Source organism: Gossypium hirsutum, chromosome D13 (assembly GCF_007990345.1).
Source record: "Gossypium hirsutum isolate 1008001.06 chromosome D13, Gossypium_hirsutum_v2.1, whole genome shotgun sequence".
Classification (NCBI taxonomy): Eukaryota; Viridiplantae; Streptophyta; class Magnoliopsida; order Malvales; family Malvaceae; genus Gossypium; species Gossypium hirsutum.
The window spans coordinates 60,104,556-60,130,645 of NC_053449.1; the positions used below are offsets into that span (position 1 = coordinate 60,104,556).

Sequence of the window (26,090 nt, forward strand, 5' to 3'; positions counted from 1 at the left end):
ATTTCCCACAAGTCCACATGTAGATCCTCGGCAAAGAGAAACTAAAGTTACAAATAACCTTACCAACTATTCATGCAACATTCACACACTTTTTGGACAGGCACCAGGAGTCAACCTGTAAAGAAATGTAGCTTCTTCAGCTCCTTCAACTCCATTTCCTACTTGGCACGCCTTAACAAGAGCAGCACTCATGAGCAGCACTCAAAACAGATTTAACACGACCATTGCAAATTCAATTTAACCCCGTTATGCCAAATTTGATAGAAAAAAGCTTCGGCAGAGCAGCATGGTTCATTGAGATCAAGACACTTTCTACTTTGCAAATTAACAGCATGCTTCATGAGATAATCAAGTGATCTACAATTAAAAACAAATTAAACAGTACTACTGCTGAATATATTTAATGAAACACTTGAAAAGGGACCTCAAAAAAAGATTATTGATCATAATTAGAAAACTCATTTCACCGAATTTGACAGAAAAATGCTTCAGCAGAATCAACAACGGTTCATTAAGATTCATACACTTTCATCACATATTGGCAGCATGGCTCAACAGATAATCTATTACTGATTAAACTTAATCCAATAACACAAACCCATCAAAGTAAACCAATCAAACTTAAAATTTGACACGGTAAAGAAGGAAAATAACCACTCAAAATAAAATGTGAAGCAGAAAAAATCGTAAAACTACATTCTAGGTTTGGTAATTAAAACATCTAGGTTATCAACAAGTGCACAACCATGTCATTTACTTCCTTTGCATGTGGCAGCATCTGTTTAAGTTCCTCCACCTTGACGAGAATATCCATGCCCCCTTGCAGCTTCCTCTTTTGCTTGTTCGACAGCTGCCTCTTGAAGTTCAACTTCTTTCATCAAGTTCATAATCGATTGCATGGTCTGAAACAAAATTTTCTGAACCAAAATCTCATAAGTTAGCAGTTCATCCTCCCAAAATAGCAACAACAAAAAAAACATTAGAAGTTCAAAATTTCAAAGATCAGTTCATTCATCATGCTGCGATCAACGATATAATGGACTAAGTTCTAGTATTATTAGCATTGCATAGGATCATTCTCAAACCCAAACAGCCTCCAAAGTTGACAAAAGAAAGTAACAAGTTTAGAGCAAAGAGTACCTTGTTATCTTTAGCATCTTCAATGATCTCTTCGAGTAGATCAATTCTACATGTTTGACTTGATCTACTAACAACAGTGTTGAAGGTCTCATCCTCAACATCACTCATTTCACCAATGCAACCCTGCTGGGATTTAAGCCCTACAAAAATTTCTGGCAATTGTTCTTGAGAGTATGACGGAACCAGCATGCTCACAGCATTTTCTTCACCGACCATGGTTCCATTGAATGGACTGCTTCTGCATAAATCTTTATTAAAATCCATGGGTCCATCAAAATTTAACTTATCATCACTGCTGCCATTCTCCAAAAGCGGGGCCGTATCATCAGCCGAGGTGAATGGGGCAACCTGTGGCGTCCTCGGAAACCCATCTTCAATGTCTGTGGTTTGGTCTTAACTTGATGAACATGAGAAATCAAGAACCAAAAGTCAAGGAAAAAACATTAGAAGATACAGTAAGATCCATTAAGGTTCATGATAACTAGTTTTAGAATCAACTTAGAGAAATTTCCATTGAAATAGAAGAAATAACATACAGTTCACCCCTTTTTTAAACTCAGAAACAATAAACTATATTATAATCCTTACTGAAGTTTGATAGTTAAGCAAGTGAAAGCATTTGATAATTCCAAAGCCCAGAACCCAAAAGATCACATAAAAGAATTGCATACAGCTCATTTGACTGCATTTATCTTTCTTCCTCAATAAAAATAGAAAAGCAAAGAAATTCTGATCAGTCCTCTCATAAAATTTTTTAACTCCTAACATAGTACTAGATTCATCAAGATGATGATCGTGACAGTTTTCCCAGAGACTTCCACTTTAACACCAGAAATCAAGTAACAAAAAATTAAATTCCAACAAAATAACAGAAATAAGGGCATGGGTATTGACAATTAAAGGGTAAAGAGAAAACCAAAATCAAAATTTGACCCAACAAAATAGAAGAAATGAAGCTTTTGGGAATCACCTGAAAGAAGTATAGTTATAGAATTCAACATCCAAACACATGAAAAGAAGTGAAGCAGAGGAGAAAATGGTTTGTCCCAAACGAAGAGCCAAGCTAGCGCTAGTTCCCAATGCCCCTGGCACTTGCTCCATCATCTTTCGAGTCAGCTTACCTCTCCGTTTCTTCATCTTTAAATTCCCAAACAAGAAAGAAGAAAACAGAGTTTCAAAGAAAGTGAAAGAAGTGGTCTTCGAAATTCCGAAAAATTATGCTTGCAAAAATGGTTCCACCTTTGGGTTTTGTTTCTATGATGAAGACCTTGGAAGAGAGAAATAAGAAAAGGAATAAAGTGTTTTTTCTTTTTAAAATTCTGAAAATAGGAGTTATATTGTTTTGACATAGTTTCATTCATGTCTGTTTCAATGTCTGTGAAACCCATCTTCAATGTCTGTTTCAAGATTTGCATATAGACAGAGGGAGCAAATCGGCAGAAAGGGTAAAACAGGGAGGGGAAACCGAAGGGGCAACTAATCTGCAGAAAAGAGGGGGATTAGAAATCGGTGGTTTTCACCGATTAGGAAGGTAAAGGATTACACCCGTATTAGCAATACATCAAACCAAACGATGGAATACAGTCGCATTAGGTGGGGCCCACCAAATTTAAAATTTGAATATATTATAGAAGACAAAATTGAAATTGGATCATTCTTATAAAATTTCCTAAATAAAATTTAAGAATGGTTTGGACTTTCCTTTCATATCAATATATACATATATATATATATTATTATTTATGTGTGACTGAATTGGTGTCATGAGTTAATTCAACAGTAAATCAATTAAAGAAATTATTCAAATAACATTATATATTATAAATAAGTTATATTATTATGATAATACTTTTATTTTTCTTATTTTAAAAACATTAAAAAATTACAAATATAAAGATTTAACCTCATGGTACTAGTAAGTGGTGGAGTTAGAAAATTTTTTGGGGAGTTGAATTGTATATTTTTACGATAGTAAAAATGTAATTTCACCAATTTAATAGTCTATATTGTTATACTTTTTTTAAATGATTAAATCGAATTTTTATCATTTTTGAGAGGGTAAGTGTAATTTTACCATTACTAATTTAAAATTTTATAAACTATAATTAGCTTAAATGAAAAATTTTCCATTTTAGTTAGGATCGGACCCTTGCCAGCCCCCTCACTCCGTCACTGTTACTAGTATCTATAAAAAAAATTTTACCACTTCACCCAAAGTGATATTTGGATGTATTTTAATTTTATTACGCAACTTGTTTCACCTACATTGTTTGTTTATAATATTGATAGTGTTGTTGATTGAATTTAGTGTCCCAATTTAAATTATATTTTATTTTAATTTCGTACGTATTACATATATTATTATTATTACTTTTCAACCTTAAATTTTATTATTTATTATACCTTGTTATTTTAAATACATAATTTTTGTATGTGTGAAAACAAAACGATTTAAATATTTAATAAACATATGGGTTTACGTGGAGAAAAGCTTTTTCCATATTAATTAAATTAATGCCATAAATTGTCAGTCTCACGTAATCCTTGTCGATATTTCCAATGTTTATTTTCTTCGTTTATAAAACTTAATTATGTGCATAGAAAAATAATCTTAATATATTAAAAATAAAATACAAAATACCTTTTTATTTTTAATAATATGACATCAATGCATCATATTTGGAGTAAATTAAATAAATATGCTGAAATTTTTTAATATTTAAGTAAATACGTTGTTTTTTTTTATATTTATCAGGGTATATTATTTTTGGATAGGATGCATTTCCATTTCGTTAAAAATTGTGTTTTTTTTTTGCGGTTGAAAATTAAAAATTTATAGATTTATTTTTATTTATGTTTGAGATAGACATTGTTATAGTTTTAATATAGATTTGAATTTACGGTGATGCCGTGGAACGCGGTGACTTATAAATTTCATTTGTCATTTGAGGATGGAGCCATCATCCAATAAGCCGAGATTCTATTGCAACTCAAGATGAATGCGTGGGCGAATTGTTCTTTTTCAATGTCAGTCGTAGAGGCCTCGATATGTTTGAAGTTATCCTCCAACCATCCCATCTCGATCCGGTTACCCCAAACTTGTTTGGCATATTTCCTAATAGTTGCTCACATGTTGCACTCCAGTCACCACTCACCACTAGCCCCGTAACGACTTCCCTATGAACCGGTAGACCGAGTTGTAAACCAACATCCTTAAGTGATATTGTACACTCACCGTAGGAAAAATGGAATGTGTGTGTCTCCAGTCTCCATCTTTCCACTAACGCACTGATAAGTAGGGGATCCAATTTAGTCCCCCGAGCATGCGAACCACTTATAAGAATCTCGCATCTCACAAGTGTCCACGAATGACAATCGATGCACTCACACTTAAATTGTGTATGTACGTCTCCAAAATCCGATCTTCAACCTGAGTATATAAACATAAAAAATTGATAATGTTAACAACGTAATAATTAACTAATTAAAATTAAATAATTTAATAATATTTTCTTACCATTTGTAATTGAACGTCGGAGATGTGCTTATCATCCAAATGAATAAATTGACTTGTCATTTTACAAATTATAATGAATAAAATAAAATCGAAGAGAATAAGAATTAGAGAAAGATTTAAAATGAATATAAATAAGTTTGAACTGAAAAGAATGAAATTTGGAGGGGGTTTCTGGAAAAAAATATGGTTGTTGTCCTGAAAATACGTTCTACAAGGCACGTTTTTATTTCTCTCTTCAAAAATAGTATACTCCGATAAGTATAAAAAAAAATCAGGATATTTACTTAAATATTAAAAAATTTCAGCGTATTTATTTAATTTACCCATCCTATTCGTTTATAAAAATCAAATATAAATTTTTAAAAATATGAACCTTCAATTTAATATTCTAAATAATATACGAATTTTTTTAATTTTATTACATAAAAACAAATACATATTTTCTTTTCTTTGTTTTGGTATAGTCGTACTTGTACAGAGTTAAAATTTAATTATAATTTGGTCAAATGCCAAAATTTTTCCACGTTTGTTTTTTATTTTCAATTTTTGTGCTTTATTTAATGCACATTAAGTTTCTATTAATGCAACATTTATGCTTTTTTTTTCTTTTTTTTTATGAATTTTTTTCTCCTTTTTCAATAAAAAACAAGCCGAGCTATCACACTAAAACAAAGGCTTATCATCCAACTGAACAAGAAGTTCACCCAACAAACCGTCTAACCAGGCAACTTCAGTAGTAGCATGAGCTACATATTGTATTATGCTTCAGATTTACTACGAGAGACTACCTGTTGCTTTTTGGAACACCAATAAACTTGATTTCTTGCAAAAGTTAAACCCTAGCTAGACGTTGAGCATCGATAATCAAGATTAGGCCCCTAATTAGCATCAATAAAACCACATATGGGCATCATTACACCAAGTTTAAACAGAATGCCATGACTAGAAGAAGCAGCTCGGTATAGCAACACTTGGTTCATGGCTTTGAAATGAGTGTCAAGAGGCCTATGCATGAACTAACAAGTATGATTCATAGTAAATGTGATTTCTGGTATTGTAATAACAACATACTGCAAAGCACCAACTATATTATTATATAATCCTTCATCTCCAATAGGACTACTATAGAACCAGACAAATTACAAGAACTAACCATTGGAGTAGGAACTCCATGTGCATGTGCCATGTGACTTTTCTCCAAAAGTTCTGAAATATACTTTTGTTGATTGAGAAACAAAACTTGGTTAGTATAAGTAACCTCAATGCCCAAGAAGTAGTGCAACCTCCCTATCTCTTTTAGAGAAAAGGCTGTATTGAGACCATGAACCACTGAATCAACAATATCATTATTACTTCTAGTGATGATGATATCATCCATATACACTAATAGATAAGTGACATCAGACTTAGCTACTTTCATAAAGAGAAAGGCATCAGATTTTCCCATAACAAACCTTGTGGAAACAAGATAGTCTTTAAACTTTTCAAACCAGGCTCTAGGAGCCTGTTTGAGACAGTAAAAAGCCTTATTCACTTGCAAACAAGTTATTCCTTAGACTTTGTTTGATACCTTGGTGGTTGCACCATATATACCTCCTCAAGTAAATTTCCATTCAGAAATGTGTTATTGATACCAACCTGCCTGAGCATCCACCCTTTTAAAACAAAAAGAGAAAGAATAACTTTGATGGTCATAGGTTTCACCACGAAGCTAAATGTGTCTTTAAAATCAAAACTTGTTACTTGAGAATACCCATTACTAACCAATCATGCCTTGTATCGAGCAACAATGCCATATGGATTTCTTTTTATTTTAAACAACTACTTGCATCTAATTGGCTTCTTTCCTGGTGGTAAATGAGCCAAAGTCCAAATGTTATTCTTCATTAGAGTATCATACTCACTCTAAAATACTTTATTCCAATGAGAATGTGCTAATGCTTCTTCAATAGAATCAGACTCCCTGTTATGAAGCTCAGTAGTACAAAAATTTGGCTTATAAATCCTATTTTTGGCCTTGGTCATCATAAGATGAGAATTAAGAACACAACCTTGAGAAGCTACTGCCTCAGTTTGCTCTTGTAAAGGAATTTGAATATTTGTAATTGGAACTTCAACATCTACAATAGTAAGAACTTTTTCAGGGAAAGAAAGGAGAAGAAGGACCACCCACTACACATGAAGATCCATTAAGAATAGGTGAAGGTGAAGCACAATCAAGACCAGCTGGAGGTGCATTATTATTGAGACCATTGCTTGTTGAAGAAGCAACAATAGGACTTGAGTTGTCTACAGAACAGTCACTCACTGGTAAATTCAAGAAAGAAACTTGCTGAGATAATGATTATACTCGAAACACCATAGACAAAGGAGTAGAAGAAATAATAGTTGCTAAGGGAGAAGAAGGTCTATTTAAAACAGAAAAGAACCTTCATAAACAAAACATGCTTGGAAACAAAAACCATGCCATTATCATCAATACGCCTATAACCCTTGTGAGTAGAACTGTATCCAAGAAATGTACACGGTTTGGATTTAAACTACAACTTATGTTTATTGTAGGGTCTCAAACAAGGATAACAAAAACAACCAATGATTCTAAGAAGACTATAATCAAGCTTAATCTTGTATAGAATTTCATATGAAGATTTATTTTACAACACAGATGTTGGTAATCAATTTATAAGATGAATGGTAGTAACAAATGCATAGGAACAAAACTTGAGTGGCAAGTGAGCTTGGGCTAGTAAGGTTAACCTCATTTTGATTATGTGGCGATGTTTCCTCTCAGTTATGTCATTTTAGTTAGAAGTATAAGGATAACTCACTCTCTTTTAGATGCCAGATCAAGCCAACAAATAAGTGAGAGGCCTATATTCTCTACTTTAATCACTCTGAAAGGCTTTGATTTTAGACTAAAACTAAACCTTAACATACTTTTGAAAATTTTGAAAACACTCTACAACTTGAGATTTATTCTTTAATAGGTACAACTATGTAAACCTACTATGAACATCTATCAAGGTAACATATTACCAATGACCATCTGACACCTTGGCAGCTGGCCCCTACAAATCTAAACCCACTAACTTGAATGGTATAACATTAGTTGTAACAAAAGTGGAAAAAAGGTAACTTATGTGATTTTCCCAACTAACAAGATGTGTAATCTGTATTATTACTTTTAATAATTTTATCAACAGAGATATTAAAAGATAGTAAAAGATTTCTTAGAGCTTTAGTAGAGGGATGACCAAGTCTCTCAAGCCATACATAAAAAATAATGAAAGAAGAATCTAAAATTGTGTTGTTTATTTCACCATCAAGTAATGCTACTAGTTTGACCTCGGCTTTTGATAGGATGAAATAGGTTCAAACCTGTACAAGTCTTCATGCATGTGGCCTTTGAGTATAGTATAATGTGTTTAAAAATCCTTAACAAAACAAAAATAGGTGTGAAATTCAAAGAATACATCATTATCTTTAGTTAATTGAGATACTGTAACACCCCTAACCTATATACATCGCCAGAACAGGGTTACGAAGCATTACCAGAATTTATAGATCAATTACAGACATTTCATTTCATTTGACATTCATATCATAAATCAATCAGAATTTATCATACGGTCCCTTATATGAGCCCTCGAGGCCCAAAATACACATTAGAAACAAGTCAGGACTAAACCAAGTACTCAAACAATTTTTCGTAAAATATCAAAATTTTTCCAAGGTGCAGGGGACACACGCTCGTGTGGCCAGGCGTGTGGGCATTCGAAATAGGGGCACACGGCTGTGTCCCAGCCCGTGTCCAAATTTAGTATCTCACTGACTTGAGTCACATGACCAAGCCACACGCCCGTGTGAGAAATTTTGAGTATTCTGTTTTGAAATTTTAAAGATGCAGGGACACACGGCCGAACCACATGCCCATGTGCTAGGCCGTGTGTTGAGACATATGCTCATGTCTCTACCCGTGTGGACAAAAATAGGCCATTTCCAAGGCCACGTTCCTCACCTAAACTTGGCATCAACCTAACAAACATCTTTGGACATCAATAGACCATAATAAGACATTCAACCAAACCAAAATTTAAGCTTTATACTTAACCTATTACTACAACCATTCAATATTCTTTACTTCCTAATTTGACCAAATACATATATAAGCTCATTTGTACCTAAATTTACAAATTTTAAACCAACTAACAACATGTTAATAAATTATCCATCATTTAGCCATACTAGCACACATTAAACATGATAAGGCCACTTACATACACCTCAAAACATGTCCATCACAAGCCATTCCAATGGCTAGTTACAATAAAAATATTTTCATGCCAATATTAGCTAATTAACCTATACATGCCTTTATAACCAAAATGAGTTTACTATATATATATATATATCGAAAAGGCTAATGGATAGTGTGATGTAGCTCCGACCAGCTTCCAACCTTTACGAGCTTCCGAGTACTATAAAATAGGGAAAACAAACGAAGTAAGCTTTTAAGCTTAGTAAGTTCGTATAACGGGAAATTAACTTACCATTCATTTACATTTAAGATAAGTATACTAACATATTCCAAACCAATTTGGCCATAGCCTAACACATATCCATATCACATTAGCCAAGTAATCACATGTAATAAATCATAATCATGGATGAACATAGTCATTTAACATGTTTCACATACTTGTATCAGACATATCACACGTCATTATATATCAAATAATATCATTTCCATATAATTTAGGTATACACAGGTAATAGTTCACTTTGAACTTATGTTACTTCATATCAGTACTTTGCCCGTTGAACCATTTTAAATATCGATAGATACACAAGTAGTACACATGAAGTGTACAAATCTGTAATTCGTCAATTCATATCTGGGAATGCTTATACGAGCAAGTAAACGGGAAGCTCTTCCAAGCCATATAACGGGAAGCTCATGTGAGCCATGTAACAGGAAGCTCATAAGAGCTATAATCGGGAAGTTCAAGTGAGCCAGTATCGGAAAGCTCTGGAGAGCCATTAATCGAGAAGCTTATGAAAAAGCCTTTAATTGGGAAGTTTGCAAGAATCATATAACGGGAAGCTCGTGAGAGCCAAATATCAAGATGCTCATGAGAGCTAATAACGGGATGCTCTTTCGAGCTATGGTGTGACCGCAACACATACAGGACCACAACCAATTTGAGAACCCTGTATCCATTAAATTTTATTTATTCAAACAAAACTTAATATTTGTCAGACATTGTCATCGGATATGTGATTAATTTCACATACATACAATTCAAGTAACACATATAAATTCTCAATTTAGTTACACAAACTTACCTCGACAATGTTCGTATACACAAAAGCTACTAATCCGTTACATTCTCTTTTCCATGATCTAACTCCGTATTTGATCTATCCGGATCTATACAAATGAATTTAACATCAATTTATATTCAATTCAATCCAATTCACATTTTTTTTCAAAATTACCATTTTACCTTTATACTTTTAATTCATTATGATTTCGTCCCTAGGCTTTGAAAATGAAATTCATGCAATATAATTCTTATTCCAAGCCTAGCTGATTTTTACATGTAACAATAGCAGCCCATTTATTTCATAAAATTTAAAAATTTTCCATGAATTTTACATCTTTTCAATTTAGTCCCTAAATCATAATTTTATCAAAATTCTCTTTACAAAAGTTGTTTATCTATCAACAACCTTTCATTTTCTACCATAAAACTTCATAATTCATACATACTCATCCATGGAAAAACCCTAATACTTTGATAACTTTACAAATTAATCTCCGAGATAGCTAGATTAAGCTATTACAATTTCAGAAATATAAAAATTATTAAAAACATGACAAAAATACTTACCCAATTAAGTCAAATAAGCATTCTAAAAAACTCAACACCATAGCTAGGGTTCCCATATCTTTAATTTTAGGAAAGATGATAAAATGATGATATTTTGTTTATTTTATTATTTATCATCTTTTTATCTTTTACTTTCCAATTTCATCCTTTTTCTTTATTGAATTTTCCAATGATGACTAATCATACTTATCTACTAACTCCACTAATTGGTCTATTTTTCATATAAGAACCTCAAATTTTAAATTCTATAACTATTTGATCCCTTTAGCTACTAGAATTTAACTTTTGCACTTTATGCAATTTGGTCATTTTCATCAAATTAAACATGTAATTGGTAAAATTTTCTTAGAGAAATTTTCATATGATTTTTCCATCATAATGCAGACCATGCAATAATATTAAAATAATTTTTATTTCGGACTCAGATTTGGTCCCAAAACTATTGTTCCGGTTTCACTGAAAACGAGCTGTTACAGATACTGAAAGATGATTCTTTTTTATATTAGGCACATGTAACACATTTTTAAGATGCAAGATTTTATCGGAAGAAAGTATAGTTCCATAACCAATATTTTCAACTTAGCATTAGTTCCGTTACCTATATACAAACCACTATTACTTGTGTAAGGGTCACTGGTCTGTAGAATAGTGCCATTGTTGGTGATGTGATTCATGGCACCTGAATCAAGATACTAAGCACCATCTTGAGATGACAGAAGTAGAAGCCACATATGAGATAGAGCCTTGAAACTAAAAATGTAACACCCTTTACCTGACCCGATCATCGGGTCTGAGCTACAGAATGCTACACCAATTACCGGAGCAACAACAATCAAATAAATATCTAATTCATGTTGTTATACATTTAAATACAAGTAAGATATGCATATGATATGATATAAAATAATTTCTGGGACTTACACGGGCTTAAGAATACTCTTATACTAGTCCACACTTGAATTAGGACCAAATTTTAATATTTTGAAAATTCGTGAATCGACATCACGACTTCGTCCTTTCCTTGTCGCTACGTGGTCATCTCAGTATGCCATGTTGCGACAACATGCATATGCTCTCCACGATGTCACTTTCTGAGATGGCAACGTTGCGACATCAAAAGTTCGTGGTTGCGACGTTGCTCCTATTTTTGACAAAATAAACATTTGGTACCTAATTCAATGATATTGAAACCATTTCCAAAGTGTTTCACTCCACCTTACACAAGATTAAAGTTATTAAACCAAGTCAACAATAACCAATTCAAGTATCTAATCATTTAAACCAACCAATCTTTAACATTCAATTCAACAATTCAACATTTAAGAACATACAAAACCATTTCATCAGTTCATATTCCAAATGCATCTATTTCAACTTCTAACATATTCATTTTACCAATTGATAACAAAACCATTCTTAGGCTTGACATAAATCAACCAATGCATACATTAAATCATAAATTGTAACACCCCAAACCTGACCTAGACGTTATGGCCGAATCTGACGATGTTACATGGTAATGCTTTTTGAAAAATATGTCGTTGCTAAATCCTCTTTTCTATTTAACCATTTTTTTATTATATTATGTTAACTTTAAATCATGTCATTCGTTTTCAAAATATTATTCATTTACAAATCATTATTCAATTTCAAAATTTTTCTTTTTTAATTTTTATTGCGGAAGCTTTTAAACAGTTTGCTTATTCTTGGTATTTTTGATAAAACATTAATTTTAATTGAAAACCTGAGTTTTACCTAACACTAGCAGATTTAAATCATAAAACCGTATAGAATCCAAATTTTAAACCAAAATTTGCAAAGGCCATAATTACATCAAAATACTCCCAAATAAAAGTAAAATCATAAATAGGTAGTAAACAGTGTAAAAGAAGTCGTGTGGCCACCACTAAGTCCTCCGTTGCACTGATCTGCCTATATCTAGGGATTACATGTACAAATTAAACAGAAGGGGTGAGTTTACGTAAACTCAGTGTGTAATCCTCATACAAATGAACAGATAGTAAACAAATAATCACAGTCTGGGATTAAGCCCTTTTCAGTATCAGTATCAGTCCAGTTTGGGCCTTAGCCCATATCAGTACAAAAACAGTCATGCAGTAGGGCTTTAGCCCATCACAGTATTAGTAACAGTAACAGATATGCAGTCACAAAAATCTTACCCATTCAGCCTCTACACACCATCTCCGTCCAACCCTACACTTCATGTGGGGATATAATCAACCCACTCATCCCTACACTCCAAGTAGTACCGAATGCGGCACTAGACAGTAATTTGCAGTTGAGCTGTCAGTAAATTAGGCTCGAGGCCTTTCAGTACACTTTCTCCGAACATTATAATCCCCTAACCTAATGTAATGCAATATACATATTTGACATACTATAACATAATATCATTCATGTAAACAGGGCATAGAGTATCAAATTAGTGGGACATCATCAGGCGTAATCATATCAGTCATACAGTCATTTCAGTCAATTAGGGGTCTAGGTAAACTTACTGACCCTACAGTAGGTTCACAGTCGACTTGGGCGACCGGTGCAACCTTATCAGTCAAACAGTGAAAATGGGCCTACAAGCCCATGATGTTCGCCTGTGTGGCCCACATGACCCAAATTGGCCTTAACCTCGTGATCCATTTTAATGTAACCCGTGCTAGTTAATTATTTATATGTGTTTCCACTATTTGCTTATATGATCCTTCAAAGCTGTATACTTAAGTCACTGTTACTAAATTATTTGTATCTTAAGCTACAGAATTCTGAATTAAGATCCGCAAATTTACTCACATATCTTCCTACTGTAAAATTTTTAGAATTATTGGTTTAGCCAATAAATACACTTTATTCTTTAAAGTTTCCCCTGTTCTGCTGTCTGACAATTTTGACCTTTCTGCACTAAAAATTAATTATCTTCTCATACAAAATTCGGATGATGTTGTCATTTTTTTCTCTTGAAAGTAGACTCATTCAGGGTTTTAAAAATATAAATTCTAACCCATAATTATTTTTATACAATTTTTAATGATTTTCCAAAGTCAGGATAGGGGATTCCAAAATCATTCTAACCCAATCTCACTAAAATTCAAATATGTCATAATATGAAATTCTTTTGCTTACTTCGTTTCTTCTATTAGAAACTAGACTCAAATATCTTTAATCTCATATTTTTTTCATCCTCTAATTAGATTTCCACAATTTATGGTGATTTTTCAAAGTTAGCCTACTGCTGCTGTCCAAACAGCAAGCAATTTTGGCTTTTCGTCGAATCCCTTATTTTTGTGTTTAGGGTACACACTTGGTTTTGTTTGATGCTAAAACAGTCCTCGAGCACTACAAAGCCTATATTTGAACAAATAACACCATAATCAGTCTTACCTCGTGATTAATCAAAATCCCGAAACTAAAATACTTACTCATAAAATGATGAACACTTACCGCAAAAACTTCAAATCGGTACGTTTACGAAAATCACGATGAGAGCCTTAATCCTCGTGAAATGCTACTGCCAACGCCCCAGAATTAGACTATTAAACACGAAATAATCTCTTAAAATTATACCCAACAACTTACTGAATTTGCACAAGTGTTGCTTAACGCTACAAAATCAAGGGCAACAAGAGAATTTCGGCAGTAAAGGAAAGAAAAAAAAAGATAATCGAGTAAGAAGTAAAGAAGAAAAAAAATTCGGTAGAGATGGAGGAGAGAAAACATCAGAAAGATGGAGAGAAAAACGACTCTTTTTTTTTAAAAAGGAAAAAGTGATCAGATTTTGGATATTCTCCCCCATAATCCCCTAATTCACTCCCTCACTTCCCACTACACATCCACCACTCAGAAACCCAGTTCAGCGCAACTCTTGCCAAAATTAGGAGCAAAAATACAACCTTTGCCATCCCAAAGATTCGAACCCATGACCTCCCTCACACCAACACTCCACTTATCCACCAAACCAGCAAGCTCATTCTGTTAATTACTTGTCAACTTTTACTTAAAAGCCTACTGACCAAAGATAGGGCCAAAATTTGCCCAAGTCCTGGCTTAAACTTAGGACCTCCCAAACACTCCCAGAACACATAACCACTAAAACTGACAAATGTTTGTGTCACACATTCACAATACCTAAAATTAAAATTTTGGAATCACTAAACATACATTGACCATTTAAGGCATAGTTAAAATAATCAATTTGGAAATCAACTTAGCTATTGACACATGATGATATAACTAAACATGCAACACTCCGATTTAAATGTGTTAGTCATATTCCCAAATCATACGTAATATCGAGACTTTAATGGAATCTTATAACAATTCATATATCAAGCATAAAAAATTAACATATCATTTTCAATTCACAATTAAGTTTCAATTTCTAATCAATTGAATATAACTCAATGGAACTATAGTAAAACATACTTGGATACACAGGAATAAGTTGCTCACACAAGCTGACATTATAACAGAGTTGCTCGCACAAGCTGACATTATATCAAGGTTACCCATCCGAGTTAAACCTATGATACGTATAACCCGATAATCTACAACAAATGCTATATCTAGTAAAAACATGTAATATCCTTGATCAAATGCGCGTATAACCCTAATGGCATGCCAAACGTATCCTAACATTTTACTAAGTTCGCACGAGCATCATTTTCGTATATATGTCATCACCAATCCTTGTATATGATTACAAATTTCATTTACGAGTCCTGTAATCAATCAACATACATATTTGTATCTTGTACTATTTCATAATAGCCAACATTCACAACCATTTTCAATTTAGTCCATTTTTAGTCATATGTGCCAATTTTGCTAAATTCTACTTAAATCTACATATAGACAAATCCAAACATAAAAATAAAATAGGGTGGTAAGTTCCATATGGACTTACTTGTTCAAAATATGTAAAGTGGATACTTTAGGGGTTAATCCAAAATTTTAGCTTTTCCCCGATCAACTCCACTTCGATCTGATTCTTGATCTAAACAAGCATTTTATATCATCAATCAATACCAAAATTTTCCATTCTATGCTATGATATGTCTGAACCTATATGAACTCGATTTTTCGATATCCCTAAAATTTTTCATTTTATTCAATTTAGTCTCTAAACTCGAGATAGTCATAACTTTTGATTTCTAGCTTCAGATGAAAATCCAATTTCATATATTCTCATTAGGGACCTTAAAATTTCTATTTCTAACATAATTTCATGTCAAGTTTCACATTTATTCAATTTGGTCCCTAATGTAACAAAGTTAACAAACATGCTACAATCTAGTTCTTTTTATATTCTAAGCTTAAAATATATCAATTTCAAGCCTAATTCTTCAAGAAATCAACAATAGAAACTTTTTAAAACTTTAACAATTTTACAAACTGGTACACGGGCTTACCAAATCAAGCTCCCATGACCTCAAATCGACTTTTTTTTCAAAAATAACCCAAATAAATTAATTATTTATGAAAATGACCTACTTGCAAAATAATGTACGAAAATGACCAGTTTTGAATGGTGAAACTCGGTGCCACTGTTGTCATTGGTGGCACTAGACTGAAGTGTGATTATATAAAATGTTCAGGGATCTGATGAAGCAATTACCCTTTTTAGATTGAATCAAAAAAGGGGTGATGCCATGACTACTGGTGGCACCCAATTAAGCTTTTAAACTTTTAGTCTATTTGCATGTTAGATCTGTCCCCTTTTAAAATTAAATTTAAATAGCCCTTAAAAATATAAGAATAACAAAAATAAACCTTTTTAATTTTTTAATTTTTTTAAACAATAAACTTAAAAAACTATATAAAATTCTTATTTAAATTACCCAAATATATCCATCAAGAATTTTCCTCAAGTTTTAAAGAATTTTTTACTTTAATATATCCAAGACTTTAATCATCATTTTGAACCTTACCTATTTACTATATAAGTCCTTAAACCTTTGGCCAATTAAAAACTTATAGTGATTGGACTTTACGATTTAGTCCCTAAGCCTTAATTAACTATTAATTAAGCTTATAGTGATTGGGCTTTATGATCCTGTTGAACAAGATTAGCATGCATAGGAGAAGACATAAAAGACTCAGTAACAAACTCCTTTTGTCGAGATTCACACTCCATCAACATATCAGTGATTAAATCTAATGGAAAAGAAGATCAATTTGAAGATTCCACAACCAACACTAACTCAAACTCAGATGATAACCCTGCAAGAACAACACTAACATGTTCCTATTCTGACACTATACTCCTAGATGCATTCAATGTATCACAAAGTAGCTTGGTCTTATCTAGATACTCATTTATAGTTTGATTCCTTTTCTTTTGTGAATGAAGAGTATGCATAGTTGTAGAAATTTTAGTGGAAGATTTAGCAACATACAACATAGTGATGACATTCCATACCTCAAAGGAACTACTAGTATCGATGAGATGTGGGAAAACTTCACTACTAACAGTGGATGACAACCAAGAAGCTAACAATTTATCTTGTTGTCTATATAACAAGAAATCAAAATTCTCAACTAACTTGCCATCTTTATCAGGTAAAAATTGAACAGGTATAGATAAAGTTCTTAAAATATATCCATTAAGACCATAACCTTCAATGATCAAAGTAACTTGATGCTTCCAAAGAATGAAGTTTTGATCAATCGGCTTAACTACATTATGTCAAGGGAATTGTTGCATTTTGGGCAGAAAAGAACTCATAGATGCATTTTTGAAAAAAGAGACATTACTAGATGTATTCATAGATTTGAAGTTATAATAAGAGGCATGTTAGTAACCATTTTTGCTAGACTTGTTGTAGAACTCAGCTTGACTGCTCACCACCATAAAAACTTCTCCGATCACCTCGAAAACACCAGCTCTGATACCATTATGACAAAGAAGATGAACTACTGATAAGAAGACTTGGAAATATAACAAAAGCAGTGAGGAGAATACTCAGAAAATCAAGATTACATTCCTAAGTTGAACAATCTTCATACATGAGTATTTATATAGAAGAATACCAACTGACTCATAACTGAATGCTAACAGCATAACAATCATTAACAAACCAATACTCATTTTCAATTACTATAAAAAAATCATTACAAATAATGAAACAAATTTCAAGAAAGAAAAATTGGAGAAAAAATCAAGTAAAACAAAAATCCGGCGCTGCCATATCGTATGGTTGTAAAACAAAATCCGGTGCATAAATCTTTGGAAAATGTGTTGCATTATAAAAGACAAGTTTGGATTATAGCATACTAAATGACAACATTTGTAACCTAAGAGCAAAAAAATGTCCTTGTTGATTACTGTTTCTAAAGCTGCTCCAATGCTTCCACACTTGGGACCAAAAGTTTGGCGACAATTTGTGGGGTAACAAAATCAATTTCATTTGACCTTTTTAAACTTTTTTAGGTTTAGTTTGTACATCAAGAAGACAAACAACATATGCTTTTATTATATTTATGTAATTACAAATGATTTCCTAAAATAATTAAAATTAAAAATTAAAAAGATAAAAAAAAAGAGTAAAGTTTTCACAAATGATTCCGACGGCTAATTTTTTGATTTCACGATAAGGACTTCCGAATTTGTCTTCGATAATTTAGAAGGAGCACCGTTCTTTACCCACACATTCCTGTTATATTTTTCAATATATATACTATTAGAAAAAAAATATATATCATTTTTGTCAAATGATCCGCACACACCTTGTGGACTACCAAAACTAGCAAACTTAATCTTCGGAATTGGTCGATCTTGGCATGATCATTTTACTTCTTTTCCTTCGTGAGTATTTATGCAAACCGATCCGATTTCAACGGTTTGGAATTGTACACTGGAAGGATTACCACCAAATTTCTCAAACAATACCAAAGTGTTCTCACCGTCTTTAAGAAATGATCGAGGAACATGATACCCATAAAACAACAAAATTAGAATAATAAAAAAATACTAATAATATAAAAATGTATATTAACATATTTAAAAAAAATTGGGATTACCATATTTGGTAGGTTCACCGCACTTAGAGACACATTTACTATCGCTATATCTACCACGATAATCACAAGTCTCTATCCTACAAAGTTGCTTATCAGCTATATAAGACGGCCAATATCTACCAAGGCTATGACCGTTCACCTAAGCCATGCCCTTTCCTAAACCTAGTAAATCCACAACAATTGGTTTATTCCCCAATGCAGCTTTGAATGTTGTCTACAATTTCAAAAAAACTAAACATCAATATTAATAAAATCAAACATTTATAAGTAAGTAAATGTATTGGTTTTAATTACCTTGTACCAAGTGAAGTTCCTGTCAACCGGAATAGGGTCAAAAATCCATTTGGATGATGATTTTGAAGCAAAATATGTGTCGGAAAACTTGTTCAAAGTCTCATTCAAACCAAATTTATATGTCCATTTATTTGAAGACAAACCTTTGACAAAATTTTTGTTCAAAACCAGCTCAATTGGTGATGTAATTCTAGCTCCAACCAGATCAAACATTGGAACATAGTTCTGCATTATTTTGATTCAAATTATATGTTAAAATTCAAGGGTTTTTTTATTTTTTGTATATATAAATATACCTTGAATCCAACGGTGACACTAGATATCAAGTTTTTTCTCGGGGGATAGCTTGATGTTCCTCTCAAAAACATATATCACATTGTCGTTACCATATTTTGACCATTGAGAACATACGAAAATAAATACATATAAATTTAAATAAATATGTTTTGAATTCAATATAATATATATGAAATATAGTTCATAGTTACCAATATATTCTCCCTTGAAAAAAACATGAAGAACATGACCAGTATCATTAACATGAAGTGTCACTATTCCATTCAACATGGGATCATCTTTTGCAACATCATTACTGTCAAAAAATATTTAATCAATTAATCAATACATATATAATTTATATTAAATGAATAAAATATAATTGAGTTAAATAATTTACCTTGCCATATACCACAAATAATCACTAGCATTATTTGCCATATCCTTTTGATCAACAATCTTGTTAATGGAAACATCTCCCCTTCCTTGAACGGAAGTCGGTTCAATCAATTCGGGTCATCATGTCCATTTCAAAGAACTCGGTTCATCTTTAGCTTTGCTCAATTTCTTAACTATCAATGAAGTTTGTTGACACCATTTTTTTGATGAAAAACGGAGTCGACCTGGGTTTTAAAAAATAAAAACGAAAATGGAAGTCGCCACCAATCCTTTTTAAAGAGGTGTGATTGGATCACCTCGAAAAGTGGTTGTTTTTAATAAACAGTTTGATTTTATTAAAACAACGATTTTGGTCCACGAAATTCAGAAAAACGGGTTCGGGAGCCGGTTACGCACGAGGAAGGATTAGCACCCTCGATACGCCCAAAGTTGGTACCTAGTTGATTAGCTAATGTCTTGATGTCGAAAATTGAGAACTTGGAAAAATTTAAAAAATACGATCCTTATATTAAGAAGAAGATTTTTGGGAAAGAAGCATATTTCACGTTTACTCGAGAAAAAGAATCATATTCAGTAAGTTAGGATACAATATCTCGAATTCCCGATACGCGAATAAAAATGCTTATTTAAAAGATATAATTAGCCATCTCGGATTTGAAAATGAGATCACGACCAGTAAGTTAGGACGCGATTTTTTAATCCCGAGATCATTTAAAATTTGAGTTTAAAAAGATTCGCGCCTTTAGATTTATCGCGAAAATCGAAACCCAGTAAGTTAGGGTATGATCCTCTCGAATCTAAATACAAAATATTATTTATTCAAAACAAATTATGTTATATCGAATAAAATAAAACACGAAAATCGTAGTAAAAAAAATGCGAAAGCGAATTACATTTTTATTATGCATAGCAAAACCATAATGAATATGAAAGTATAAAAATGATATGAACAACGATAACAACATACAAACAATAAAATATATAAACGAACAAGATTAAATCCTTCATTCAAAATACTAAATGAAAATGAAATAAATAAATAGTGAATACAAAGTGAAATCATAGTAAACGTAAAGAGATGTATATATGTGGACATAAATTAAAATATGTGTATATATGTATGTATATTTACAAAGGTTAAAATTTATACATATATATTATAGGAAAGGTATACATAAACATTACAAAACATAAGAATATATGTATGTAGATGAAAATATATACATATGTGGAAAATAAAATAAGATAAAATAAAATAACATAATATATAAACAATATACATATTTTAATGTATAAAAACATAGATATACATGTATACGAAATTTAGTATTTATATTAAATAAGTTAGAAAAAAAATATATATACCTATGTGTATATAAAAATAGTTATATAATAATAATATGGTAAAACAAATATATCTAAAATTTTCATAAGTGAAAATAAATAAAAACCCAACAACAATAACAAAATATTAATGAATATAAAAATAGTAATAGTAAGGATAATAGTAATAATAATAATAATAATAATAATACTAAACAACATTAATATAATATAATAATGAGGAATAAATGGTTATATAAAAAAAACAAGTATAATAACTATATTCATTAATAAAATAACGAAAATAACAACAAAAGACCAATTTGAATTCTAGAACAAAGATTTGGGGTAACATCAACAAGAAAATAAAGAAGAAGGACCAAACTGGGATAAAAATAAAATTTAATGGCTTGAGCAGTAATAAAATGCGCAAATAAGGACCAAAATGGAAAGACGCGAAAGGACAAAGGACCTAATGGGAAATAAACCCAATTTCAGGCCACGCGTCCCCTCCCCAGGTGTCCAACGAGTTGAGGACCAAAATAAAAACCGAGACAAATCTGCGATCCAAATTAAAAAATGAAGAAAAGTCGTAAAAGGACTAAATCGAATCAAACTGAAAATACGGAAGGGCTTAAAGCGCAAATAACCCACCGCACAAAAACACGCGGACCCCGGTTTGCGGGTCGGGTCGACGTGCGGGTAAGAGGCCTTAAGGCAAAACGGCGCCGTTTCGTTTAGGGTATTTAAACCCAATTTTCTTTAAAAAAAATTCATTTCTAGGGTTACTTTAAAAAAACTGCAGAAGAAAGAGAGAAAGAAATCATTCTTCTCTCAACTCCCCCCCATCGTCGGCCAAATGGGCCACCGTCGACCCCACCGTGAGTGGTGGTCAGAAGCCCAAACGTCGGGTTTTTAAACCCTGCTTCAAGGACCAACTGAAGGCTAAGTCTTCATGGCCTCGGGGTCGCGAGAGGAAAATCAAATCGCTGCCTTCCCCGCCCAATTTCGGTGACCCGAAGTCGGACTCCGGCGAAGACACTTGCGAGGCGATTCAGGTAAGGTTCTTTCTCCTTTTTATTTCGTTTTTGTTGAGATAGATTCGTATATATATAAAAAACAAGCAAACATAAAAACAAACAAAAAAAGAATAAAAAGTCTGAATCCACCTTTAAATGTTTTCTCTGCCTTTTTTCATTAACTGTTGTGTTGTGAAAATGTTACAAAAGAAAAGGAAAAGACCCGATTACGGTGATGAAGCCCCCATTTTTGATGTTCGAATGGCTTTATATAGAGCCATTTTACAAAAAAAATTTTATTGTTTGTTGCTGCTTGGGTGTGTTCTTCATTTTGCAGGGCTGATGGAGGACGATGGGACGTGCGCGGCGCAAGTGGCAGAGCAGTTGGTGGCTACGGCGGTGGGGTGGTTGACCAGCAGGCCTGGGTGCGGCGCAAGTGGCTGTCAGAGGCTAGGGTTAGGGTTTTTTCCTATTTTTTTGATGATTTTGGGCTATTGGGCTGTTGGGTATTGGGTGTTGTAATTGGGCCATTGGGGTTTGGGTTTAGTCTAAGTGGGTTAATTTGGCCTGGGCAAATATTGGGTTTTACAAAGTTTGAGTAGAAACCTAGTTTATTTAAAAAAAATGCAAACCCATTTCTAATCATATCATATTTATTGTAATTATAATAACTCGAAACACGAAAATAGGGTTTACCTTAGCAGTATTATATGCTTCCTCCCTACAATTTGGAAGGATACTAATAGACCATGCTGGGACAGAGTAATTAATGTCTCCGAAGTTGACATTTACATCTGTTTTGGTATTTATATTGCTCAAAAAGCAACTTGATTTCTCCTTTGTTTGATAAATAGTAACCTAAAATCATATATATATATATATAACTAAGAACAATAATTAAAATAAAATCATAAATATTTATTTTTGTCAAATAAATTCATATATAAATTAATTTTATTACCATGACGAAATTATTGAATTTTTCATTTTTAGCGTCTCCATTTGTAAGAATATACTTAATAGAATGTAGAATGTCATGAAGCTACTTTAAATGTCCTATTTTGGTTAGTTCAAATTTCCTAATAAAAATTAATAATAAATTAGAATAATTATAATTTATAATATATATATTTATATATATATTCAAAGGCATGAAATTACCATATTCATAAAGAAGTGCATTATAGTCATATGTAGTGGTAATATATGGGCCATCAAAAGTTCTACCAAAATTGGTAATGATACTAAAAAAAATGAGAAACCAAAGGGGTTAATTAATGAAATTAAATTTTTAATTTTAATAATTTAACTTCAAAAGAAATCATTTACCATGTAATAATTTTGTAGTGTACCACCCTTTTGGAAAATTCGAGTAACAAAATAAGAAAGATCTTTTGCAGTTCTAAGAGGTCTGCACCACCCGACTCTTAAACCTAAAATTAATTAAAATAAAATTTAATATAAAGTTTATAATTTAAATTAAATTAAGAATAATTTTAAGAAGAAAAAGAAAACTCACCATCCAGTCCAATTTTCAATCCACGTTTAACTGGTATTAGGGTCTTTTGATTTTCATCACAATACCAATCATAGCATGTCTCCAACTATAATTATAATTAAAAAAATGAAATCAAAATTCAATTATCACAAAAAAATATGTATTAATAAATAAAATATTATAGTAAAAAATAAATTAAATACAATATCACCAGCAGCTTGTTGACACGTGATCCACGGGACATTAACATCAAGAGAATCCGCCATTTGGGCACACTAATTAATATATGATTTCCCCTCATCTCCGTACGGTTCCATATCATTCCCATATTTATTCTCTAACCTATATATATATATGCATAAAATTTATTTAGATATTATTTAAATATATAATAAAACATACCATTTTATCATATGTATACCTGAGCAAGAATGATATTTCCTCCTCTTTTTTCACCATATCAATTATCAATGTTGTAAAAATTTTCATTTCATTCTATAAAATTCTCGTATTATTAAAACATTTAGAGTTTTAGTTATATTAAATTAAGGTTTCTTTGGATAAGTAGGGATGTTCTAAGATTAATTTGAGCCATTTTCTGTAAAATTAGAGTTTTGGGGAAATTCTGGTTCTTCAAACCATGGAGGGATGTTTTCGGAGTAGCAATCAGGTCGACGAAGGCAACTGAAAGTCTTTGAAAGCAGTATCATTTCGGGCAGTTCAGAATCCAGGATTTTGTGTGGATCGCCTTTCTTCTGTTATGCCAAAACATTAACGGGGAATGAGAAGGCAGCCTTAGCAATGTTTGTAGCGAAAATATGGAAATAAAGGAAGAAATCCTGGCATACTCTGTTTAGAAAATATAGTGATATATACGAGGCAAAAGCATACCTTTCAAGCTCCAGAAGAGCATTTTATATCTGGAGAAGGATCATTCGGGAGATGTTGCAAGTCAGTATGCTCATCTTTGCAACCTGCCAACAACAAAATCAATAGCATTAGCATCAGTTGTTTACTAATAAGAAATACAGAGATCAAAAAGCCAATGACTCAGTCTGGCCACTGAGCAATTAGTAAAGGGTAATCGCTGCGCAGCAGCTATATTATTATTCGTAATAACTTTTCACATTGCTAGTACTCGAATCAAAGTAGTAGTTGCGATCCAAAAGCATTGTCCCACCGGTTTTGGATGAAAAAAAAATGCTAGAATATTTAGAAACGAGCCTTCTCCTCCAGCCGTTCATGTTCTGAAAACAAAGTCTGAGCTGTTAGTAGATTAAGCTGTCGTTTTGCTAACACCTGTTAGAGAAAACAGGAAATTATGAAGAATTTCCATGGGCAAATCATTCACGTATACAGATAAAAATATATACACTATCAATAAAAAGCGGCAGTTAGTATTGCAATGAGCAATGATGATGTCAAACCCTAGCAATATAAACAACCCGGTGGAAAATAATAAACATTTTAACGCATGACACGCCCACAAAGGAAGCTATATCTTTAAAATCAGCTGACTAGTATGTGTCTTACGCTGTCAAGAGGTATATCCTTAGCCCTCTGTATCTTCAAGTCCATTGTAAAGCTACTCAAATCACCTAATATACCTTTAAGGTTGTCGGGAAAACTGCCTTGGTACCTCCTGTATATGGTCAATGAACTTTCAAGTGAAAGGTCGGGAAGAGTCAAGGACATTGTGAAAGAAACCCAAATCAGAAGAGAACCTAAATTGGAATGGCTGTTGCAAGAAAGTAACGAGTCGAAGCAATTAGTCATACATAATAACCATCATTATATATTTCGGTGATATTCAGGTAATTAAAAGCATAGAAAGGAAGATGTGAGGTAAATAGGATGCCATATATGAATGAAACTGATATGGGGGGAGGCGACGAACGTACCTCTATTTCTTCATGATCATCAAATGCATCAATGGTGCTGTTTGCGAGAACAGTAGATACACCTTTGCTAAATAATTTATTCATCTGAACCTCGATAGAATCTGAAAGAACAGAACACATAATTTGTAAGATTAATGAAATATGGCGTAAACTTTTGTATATCCTTGCAATTTAAGGATTTAGCCTATCGTTCAGACTTTTGCTCGTAGAATTTGGGAAATCGAAAAAATTATTTGGCTTGAGTTAATTCAAATGTAAAAATGACAATACAAGCCTAAATCAAAAGCAACAACGTATTCTCTCCAGCCAATCATGGTAAGCATGCAGGAAATAATGATTACCGAATGAACCTGAAATATTCCCATTTCCCACACAACAGGTTAACTAACAATTATGGTGCAAAGAACTAACCGGACAAGCTTGCGTCGGTCAACAATAACGAGAACTAAATTCAGTGAACTTCAAAAAGAAATCGAAAGGAGACCCTAAGACGAGAAAATTACCTATGCCGAAAGTATGGATGGATGGATGGACATAACACTCCTTGATTTGTCTATCGTTTTTGCATACAGTGACAAATGTTTCTCTCGTCTTCGACAGGCCCAACAGTAACAAGAAAAATCATAAGAATTGAACCTCTAGAATTTGATAGCATGTCAGCAGTCTATTAATGACAACTTTTGCAGCCTAAAAGCAAGTAAATGTCTTTGTTCATTGTTGTCAATGACCAAAAGTTTGGCTTATAATTTAGACAAAATTAATTTCATTTGGCCTTTCTAGAGTTTTTAGATTTAG

General features: G+C 32.5%; 1 protein-coding gene and 1 pseudogene across 1 annotated transcript; both read right to left on the bottom strand.

Annotated features, from left to right (window-relative positions):
• Positions 1–487: 487 nt before the first annotated feature.
• Positions 488–2,682, bottom strand: LOC107942560 (uncharacterized). Its single transcript, XM_016876258.2, has 3 exons — positions 2,111–2,682; positions 1,141–1,532; positions 488–917 (listed from the first exon to the last, which is right to left on the bottom strand). Exons 1-3 carry the CDS (start codon positions 2,139–2,141, stop codon positions 783–785), a joined length of 558 nt encoding a protein of 185 aa, XP_016731747.2. The 5' UTR covers positions 2,142–2,682; the 3' UTR covers positions 488–782.
• A 1,810-nt stretch (positions 2,683–4,492) lies between these two features.
• On the bottom strand, positions 4,493–25,991 carry LOC121225001 (beta-galactosidase 15-like; annotated as a pseudogene).
• Positions 25,992–26,090: the final 99 nt, after the last annotated feature.

What these genes read in the sequence shown, in the direction of transcription:
- LOC107942560 (XM_016876258.2), bottom strand. Translation starts at nt 2,141, where the DNA reads ATGTTGAATTCTATAACTATACTTCTTTCAG. An exon ending in TATAACTATACTTCTTTCAG is followed by an intron (nt 1,533 to 2,110) that starts GTGATTCCCAAA and finishes CATCAAGTTAAG; the next exon opens with ACCAAACCACAGACATTGAA. An exon ending in AAGATGCTAAAGATAACAAG is followed by an intron (nt 918 to 1,140) that starts GTACTCTTTGCT and finishes ATTTTGGTTCAG; the next exon opens with AAAATTTTGTTTCAGACCAT.